This window comes from Acomys minous (genome assembly GCF_964271855.1).
Source record: "Acomys minous genome assembly, chromosome: 3".
Taxonomy (NCBI): domain Eukaryota; kingdom Metazoa; phylum Chordata; class Mammalia; order Rodentia; family Muridae; genus Acomys; species Acomys minous.
Genome location: NC_140485.1, coordinates 36,479,986 through 36,487,970, shown reverse-complemented (window position 1 = coordinate 36,487,970; position 7,985 = coordinate 36,479,986). Strand labels below are relative to the sequence as shown.

Below are 7,985 nucleotides of genomic sequence, written 5' to 3'. Positions count from 1 at the left end.
CTATCCATTTGCTTTATACTCACTCGACTAATTTAAGATAGGACTCAAATTCATACCAATTCCATCAGCAGAATCATGTCTATAAGTAATTCACTATTCTTATTGCTAAATTTCCTTCCAGCCACCATTTACCTGCATAAAATGAACACAATCTTCAAGATTAAGATTTGGTTATGTTCTCCAACATAAAGTGTGTGTGATATCTTAACACAGGAATATATAAAACTAATTATGTCTTAGTGGGAAATGACCAAGGTAGTTTAAAAATGCTTGTAGTTGGGGACTTTTTCTCTGGAGGACCATTTGATTCATCCAGTGCAACCCAAGGATATCAGATCTCATTATACAATACTTGAAATAAAGCAAGAAACAAAAATGCAAAGCTTTGTATCATTTTGCCATTTTGTTATATATATAGTGCAATTAATTTCTAAATATAGGTAAATATTAACTAAAAAGTAAATACACTCTCATTCAACTTAATAGAGCACAATATGACAATTGTTAATCTACCTTAACAAATAAAAAAATTTTTATCTTACTTCTAATATTGTATGTAATGACTAATTTCTATGTAAATGTACACAGCTTCATTCTAATGAATAACATTCAAAAGTGAAACAACTGTGTTGGGATAAACTTTTTATGCACTATGTAAAGTTGTCTTTGTATATTCAACTGCTGACTTATATACCAGCAGAGAGCTGAGTTAAGACCAGACTTTGGTATTGTTAATAATCACCTGTTAGCTCTCTGCTTCTCCCTGTTCCAGAGACAGCCGTATATTCTCATGCAGTGTAAGTTCCTTGACATAATGGTGAAGGTCAAAGTAATTGGATTTGGCCATATTGAGCAACTAGTTACCAGGGTTGGCTTCTTATCTGGCAAAGTGGCGATTGTTGCCATCAATAATCCTTTCATTAATCTCAACTACATGGTCTACATGTCCTATTACGACTCTACCCATGGCAAGTTTAATGGCACAGTCAAGGCTGAGAACGGGAAGCTTGTCATCAATGGAAAGACCATCACCATCTTCCAGAAGCATGATCCTGCTAACATCAAATGGGCTGATGCTGGTGCTGAGTATGTTGTGGTATCTACTGGTGTCTTCACCATCATGGAGAAGGCCAGGGCCCACTTGAAGGGTGGGGCCAGAAGGGTCATCATTTCCTCCCCTTCTGCCGATACCCCCATGTTAGTGATGGATGTGAACCGCAAGTATGAAAACTCACTCAAAATTGTTATCAATGCTTCCTTCACCACCAACTACTTAGCCCCCCTGGCCAAGGTCATCCATGAGAACTTTGACATCGAGAAAGGACTCATGACCACAGTCCATGCCATCACTGCTACCCAAAAAATTGTGGGTAGAACTTCTGGAAAGTTGTGACATGATGGCCATGGGAAACCCAGAACATCATCCCTGCATCTACTAGTGCTGCCAAGACTGTGGGCAAGGACATCTCAGAGCTGAATGGAAAGCTCACTGGCATGGCCTTCCATGCTCCTACTCCCAACATGTTCATGATTCTGACATGTCAACTGGAGAAAGCTGGAGAAAGTTTGATGACATCAAAAAGGTGGTAAAGAGGCATCTGAGAGTTTACTAAAGGACATCCTGGGCTACAATGAGGACCAGGTTGTCTCCTGTGGCTGTAACAGCAACTCCCACTCTTTCATCTTTGATGCAGAGTCTGGCATTACCCTCAATGACAATTTTGTAAAGCACATTTCTTGGTATGACAATAAATACAGCTACAGCAACAGGGTAGTGGACCTCATGGCCTACATGGCCTCCAAGGAGTAAGAAGCCTTGGACCACCAACCCCAACAAGGACATGAGAGCAAGAGATAAGCCCTTGATGGCTGAGAAGTACCAGTTCCAATTCAAGATCTGACACTGAGCATCTCCCCTCACAGTTTACATCCTAGACCACCAGAATAACAAGTCAGTATCAACACCCCCTCCAGAAAAAGAATCACATGTCTCAATGTTTTGTAAATAAACACTTTCATAAGAGCTGAATGGCCTATAGCAAAGGCAAGAAAGAAAAGGTGGGATCCTTAAAATTATTTTTTAAAATCTTTGAATGCCATATTCTGTATGTGTCTGAGGTTTTTGAAGTCCTTATATAACTTTAAGATCCATCCGAAAGTGCTTCAATTGCAGTTCCTCACCAGAACAGGACAGCTCTCAGTACAGTTTCAAAGAAAGCTTCTGATCCCAATTGGTCCAGCATTTCAGACTGTCCCACACAGGACTCCTATTAAGCCTGGAATTCTCAACATTTAGAAATTGGACCACAAATGCTATTCCAAGCTTGTTTAACTATTTCCCCTAATTACATTTGGGCCCTATAAAGGTATTATTCATCACAAATCAGCCAGAAGAAGCCTTAGGAAGAGAACGATGCTCCATTTTCCTTAAAGGAGAGGGGTAGGTGTTTTGGTTATTTTCTTGAGATATGTTTATTTTCATTGGGAGTTGGTTATAAGTTATTGTGGATCTTATTCAGAGAGAAAATGAGGTTGGACTCAGGGATTTCTTTCTTTTCCTTTATCTTTCTTTCATAGTTATGGAGATAAGAGTCAAAAAGAAAGAAGGGGGAATATAGACCTATTTAGGGATGACGGGACAAAATGCAGATTATTGAACCTACTCCTCAACTTAAGGCCTTAACTGTTACTCACAAACAAGGTTATTTTTAAATCATTGGTATTGTTTTTTGTATATTGATGCAAAATAAGTTCAATTTTGATACATTGGTACAGAATTCAAATTCAAGATTATTCTTCACACACAAAAAATATATTGCTACTCTAATAGGAGGTATTGTACCCATAAAACTCAATTATAATATAAGCTCTACTTCCAGTGCTTTGAAGGTGCTATTACAGTCTGTTTAGGATAATTAAGTAATACAAGTAAATTGTTAGTTTATCAACTCATGGCCCATATCTATTACTAGTCAGTTTTCGTCACAAGAATATACACCTAGGTTTTAACAGATAGATAGGATTCTATAGATAGATAAGGTAATCCTTATTTCTTAACACTAATTTATTTGTTTGGAAGTGTTCAATACCTTTACACTTTTTTCAAATTTTTCCATTTCTGTGAAGTGCATAATTTTAATTTTCATACAACTTTAATGTAATTTGTATAATATATATATATATCAGTTATTAAAATACAGAATTTTCCACAATATTAATTTTGTCAATCTATGAGCATGGAAAATCATTTTCCTATCCTTTCTTATTGTTTTTCAATAAGCATACAAGGTAAGTTAGTTTCCTGTGTAATGTCTGTATATACTCAAGTAATCTTTCTCTCGCACTCTCCTCCCACATCTTGCTGGCTCCCTTTTTCCCACGGTAGACCTCCTCTGTTGTCATGCCCCTTCTATTATATTATGTATTACTCCCTGCACATTTTCTCACTTTTCCCTCCACACTTTAGGATCATGATCCCCTCTGTCGTATTCCTTTTTCTAGTTTCATGGTCTCCTCCTATAGTTGTATACACACATAAGCATATATTTAAAAATTAAGATCTAAGTATCCAGGTATGAGTGAAACCAAGTAAAATTTGTCTTTGTAAGTGTAGGTAACCTTGCTCACTATAATAAGTATAATGTCCATCCATTGTGAGCATGGAACATCTTTCAGTTTAGTGTCTTCTATTTTTACTTTTCCTTATGATGTTCAAGGTCTTTACTCTATTTTTATAATTATAACAAGAACTCTTTAGAAAGCATGAAGAAGGTTGACTGCCTCAGAACCAATTCTGTCTGTGAAAGGCTGCTTTTGGTATATAAAAATGTTAGTGAGTCTTGCGTGGTAATTTTGCATTTAGTTATTTGTTGACAGTGTTTGCGTCCTATTAATGCTGGACAGTTGGAGATCTCTGGAACTTTGTCAAGCCAAGCCTCTATGGCTTATCCTCCTGTCTGCGACACTTATCTTGTTCTAATATCAGGGTAGTATTGACTTTGAATAGAATCTGAAAATGCTCACACCCTTTATATTTTTTTGAGATAGTCTGAAAAGCATTGGTGTTAGGTCTTCATTAATGAGTAATAAAATACATCAGTGAATCCATCCGGCTCTGTGCCTTTCTTACATGGGATAATCTGTATTGAGTCAATCACATTGCTCACAGATTTATTTAGGTTGCATACACCCATTTTGGTTCAATGTCAATAGATCATGCATGTCTAAACATTTTGTCATTTTATGTTTTCCCCTTTATTTAAATGTACAATTTCAAAATGTTCCCTGAAGCATCTGTTTTTCTGAAGTGTGCATTGAAATATACACATTCAAAAATGCAGCAATCTGTATGAGCATGCAAACATCTTATTGACATGCTAATATTTTTGAGGAATCTCAATATATTCACTTAGCATATAAACTAATTTTCATTCCCAGCAACACTGTGCGAGGTTCCGTTATGGCACATCTCATAAGAATTGTTAATCTTTTGCTGTTGTGATGAAAACACTATATTTTATCTAAACACACTAGTAGAAAGAAAATATTTTTTTCCTTTTTATTAATTTATTCTTGCATGTCCCATGAAAGCCTTCACTTACCAGGAAACTGGGACAGAGGGGAGGACATCCCATTGGGACTCTAGATGAGAGAAGCATGGGAGAATAGCAAAGTAGAAGGATCCAGAGGGTCCTAGAAACCTACAAGTAGAACATTATGATAGGAAAATATTAAGTAATAATTATATATTCTTCACAGGGTGCCATTGTTTGCTTTCTTCGCACATTAGGTAGTAAAAGATGAGGCAGTGATCCTAAAGTTTGCCAATTGTCCATTTCCATAAGAATTATGTTGAGGCACTAATATATGAAAATTTATGGTAATTATAGAAATAAAGAAAATGCTATGAAGTAAAATTACAAAATGTAAAAAAAAAAAAAAGCCTTCTCGGGTATGGTCACCAAGAGATGTTTGAAAATTTTGTGACATAACAATGATTCCTCTACTTAGTAATTACCACTGGATGATCAGACTATATTTCTGATGGAAAAATCTCTACACCCTAAGGTCTAGGGCCTGGGACATCATGGAACTGGAAGTCACATATTAGCAAAGTGAGTGACAGCTTGGTGTATCCTGGTTTCTCATTTGCTGAATCTTCATTCACATTCTAAAATAGGTAGTTAATTCTTTAGTCTAGCATTTCTGCCTCTCAGATTTCTGAGGTGTTGACTTTCTGATCAGTTGCTTTCATCACTCGTTCTGAAACAAAAATTATTCTGAACATCTCTGTTTGTGCTGCTTTTGTTCTTCAGGTCTTTTGTCCTTTATATTCCCTGGGTGACCGGAGACACTCAGTGGACCACACCAATTAGATGCTTTTATTACTGGGGGAAAACAATATAAGGCTCTTTGTTTTGGAAAAGGTGATACTCTTGGTAAGAAAGTGAAGTTATCTATCCTCATATGTAGAAAGTCTCCCACTTACTGCCTTAACACATAAACAAAACACTTCTGTGAACAAACAGTTCACAGTAGAGCAGATATCAATCCAGTCTACCTATGGACAGAGGATTTGCCTGAATATTGTTATAAATTATTTGGCCTCATATTAAGCTACAACTTAGTTCTTGACATGTTTGCTTCCCATGTTTGAGAAGAAGCAGAGAGAAAAGGATCAAATGAACATATGTGACTTTTGCCCATGCTTTTTTGAGATGTTTACAGAAGACTCCATGCTGGATATGGGATAAAGGTAAAATGTTTATCACAAAAAAAAAATTGAGGAGAAAAGTGCATGATATTTTTATATTTTATATTGTATATTCCTTTCTTATTCTTTTAGTATTTCATATTGATAAATTTCTAATTTATGCTCTCCACTTCAATGCATTATGTAGTCTTCATTTATGTCAAAACATCAGTTAAAGTAATTCTTGTTTTTCTCCTGGGGAATTACAGATATCATAGATTAAAGCTTCCTGTTCTCCCATAGTCCTTTAAAAGTGATTTCCATCTGACAACAAACTCAGATGACCAATTCAGGAAAGAGTTTCATTACCTTTCCTGGCAAACAACACTGACATTTCCATTCTTGAGTATGAGTCATCACTTGGGTTCAAAGTAGAGTTGTCTGCTTGGGTTTTTTTTTTCTTCTTCTCTTATTTATCTTTTCTGATAAACAGTAAGTTACCTAAAGTGGGCCCCAGACTATTGCTGCATCCAATTTCCATGGAAGGGTGGGAGGCTTGTGGGACACTACTCTTTACTAGATATTGATAGATTCTGAGAAAGGAAGAAAGATTGTCTGCAGTTGCAGACCTACTGCTGAGCACACCAGCCTCTGACAGAGTGTTCCAGACCTAGAGCTACACAGGTGGATCTGTTTAAGCTAAGTTGGTAGGAAAAATTAATAGATATGAACATTAAAGAAATTTTAGGGATGTGTAAATGGGTAGGTAGAAGATGCTGACTGATGAGGATAAGGGAGGTCAGTATGCATTCTATACATATATAAAATTATTTAAGAACAAGTTTAACTAAGAGAAAGTACAAGTTAAAGCAAGCAAAAATTTTATATTTTTAAAAATTAACTTTGACATTTATGAGAATGATGCAAGCCAGAAAAAAACAAGATGTATCAGTAATTTTTAAAAATTCAGAACAAAGAAAGGAAGCAATGCAAAAGGGCTAAAAGCACCCCTTTTCCTTAAAAATTACTTTTTTCCCTCTCCTGTCCTCTAGGTAATAGTCAGCCCATAGTCAGCCTTTCACAAGTTGATGGATGGAGGAAATCACTCAGTGGTATCAGAATTTTTGTTGATGGGCCTCACCAACTCATGGAGAATTCAGATTCTCCTTTTTCTGTTCTTCACAGTATTTTATGTCGCAAGCGTGATGGGAAACCTTCTCATTGTGCTCACGATCATCTCAGACCATCACCTGCATTCCCCCATGTACTTCCTGCTGGCAAACCTCTCCTTCATTGATACGGGAGTGTCCAGCATAGCTACTCCAAAGATGATTTATGACCTCTTCAGAAAGCACAAAGCCATCTCCTTGAACGGCTGCATCACTCAGATGTTCTTCATCCACACTGTTGGAGGGACAGAGATGGTGCTGCTAATAGTCATGGCCTATGACAGGTACATTGCTATCTGTAAGCCCCTCCACTACCTGACCATTATGAGTCTCAGAATGTGTATTCTTCTTTTGGCTCTTGCATGGACCGTTGGCCTTATCCATTCTGTGGCCCAACTGGCTTTTGTTGTAAATTTACCCTTCTGTGGATCTAATCAAATGGACAGCTTTTATTGTGATTTTCCTCGATTCATCAAACTTGCGTGTACAGACACATACAGACTGGAGTTCCTGGTCACTGCCAACAGCGGCTTCATCTCCATGGCCACTTTCTTCATCCTCATTGTGTCTTACGTCTTCATCCTGGTCACAGTTCGCAAACATTCCTTGGGTGCTTCCTCCAAGGCCCTCTCCACTCTCTCAGCGCACATCACTGTGGTGGTTTTCTTCTTTGGTCCTTGCATTATCGTCTATGTGTGGCCTTTCCCTACTTTACCCATAGATAAATTTCTAGCAATATTTGATGCCGTTATCACTCCTTTCATGAATCCTGTCATTTATACACTTAGAAATAAGGAAATGAAGGTTGCGATGAAGAGACTCTTGGTTAAGGCTTTAAGTTTCAAAACGTCTTTCATTAACAGTTCGAGAGATTCTGATTAACATAGAGTATTTTTTGAGGGTAAAACAGTTTCATTCTGTAATAAGGTGTCTTTCCTAAAAATATATACATGTGAGAAACATTGAATGGAAACAGCAGCGTGTATTTACATGGTATATGGTATGTATACATGTGTATATGTTTGTATGTGTGTACATATGTATATAATTTATATGTATATGTTAAAAGAATAAAAGAAGATGAGTACTTAAATTTGGTAGTGAAGGTTTGTCAGACATGAGAT

General features: G+C 36.8%; 1 protein-coding gene across 1 annotated transcript; it reads left to right on the top strand.

Annotated features, from left to right (window-relative positions):
• Nucleotides 1–6,780: 6,780 nt before the first annotated feature.
• LOC311594711 (olfactory receptor 4F3/4F16/4F29-like) lies at nucleotides 6,781–7,743 on the top strand (the record flags this gene model as incomplete). Its single annotated transcript, XM_084776615.1, has 1 exon — nucleotides 6,781–7,743. The coding sequence occupies one exon, from the start codon at nucleotides 6,781–6,783 to the stop codon at nucleotides 7,741–7,743; it is 963 nt and encodes a 320-aa protein (XP_084632741.1).
• Nucleotides 7,744–7,985: the final 242 nt, after the last annotated feature.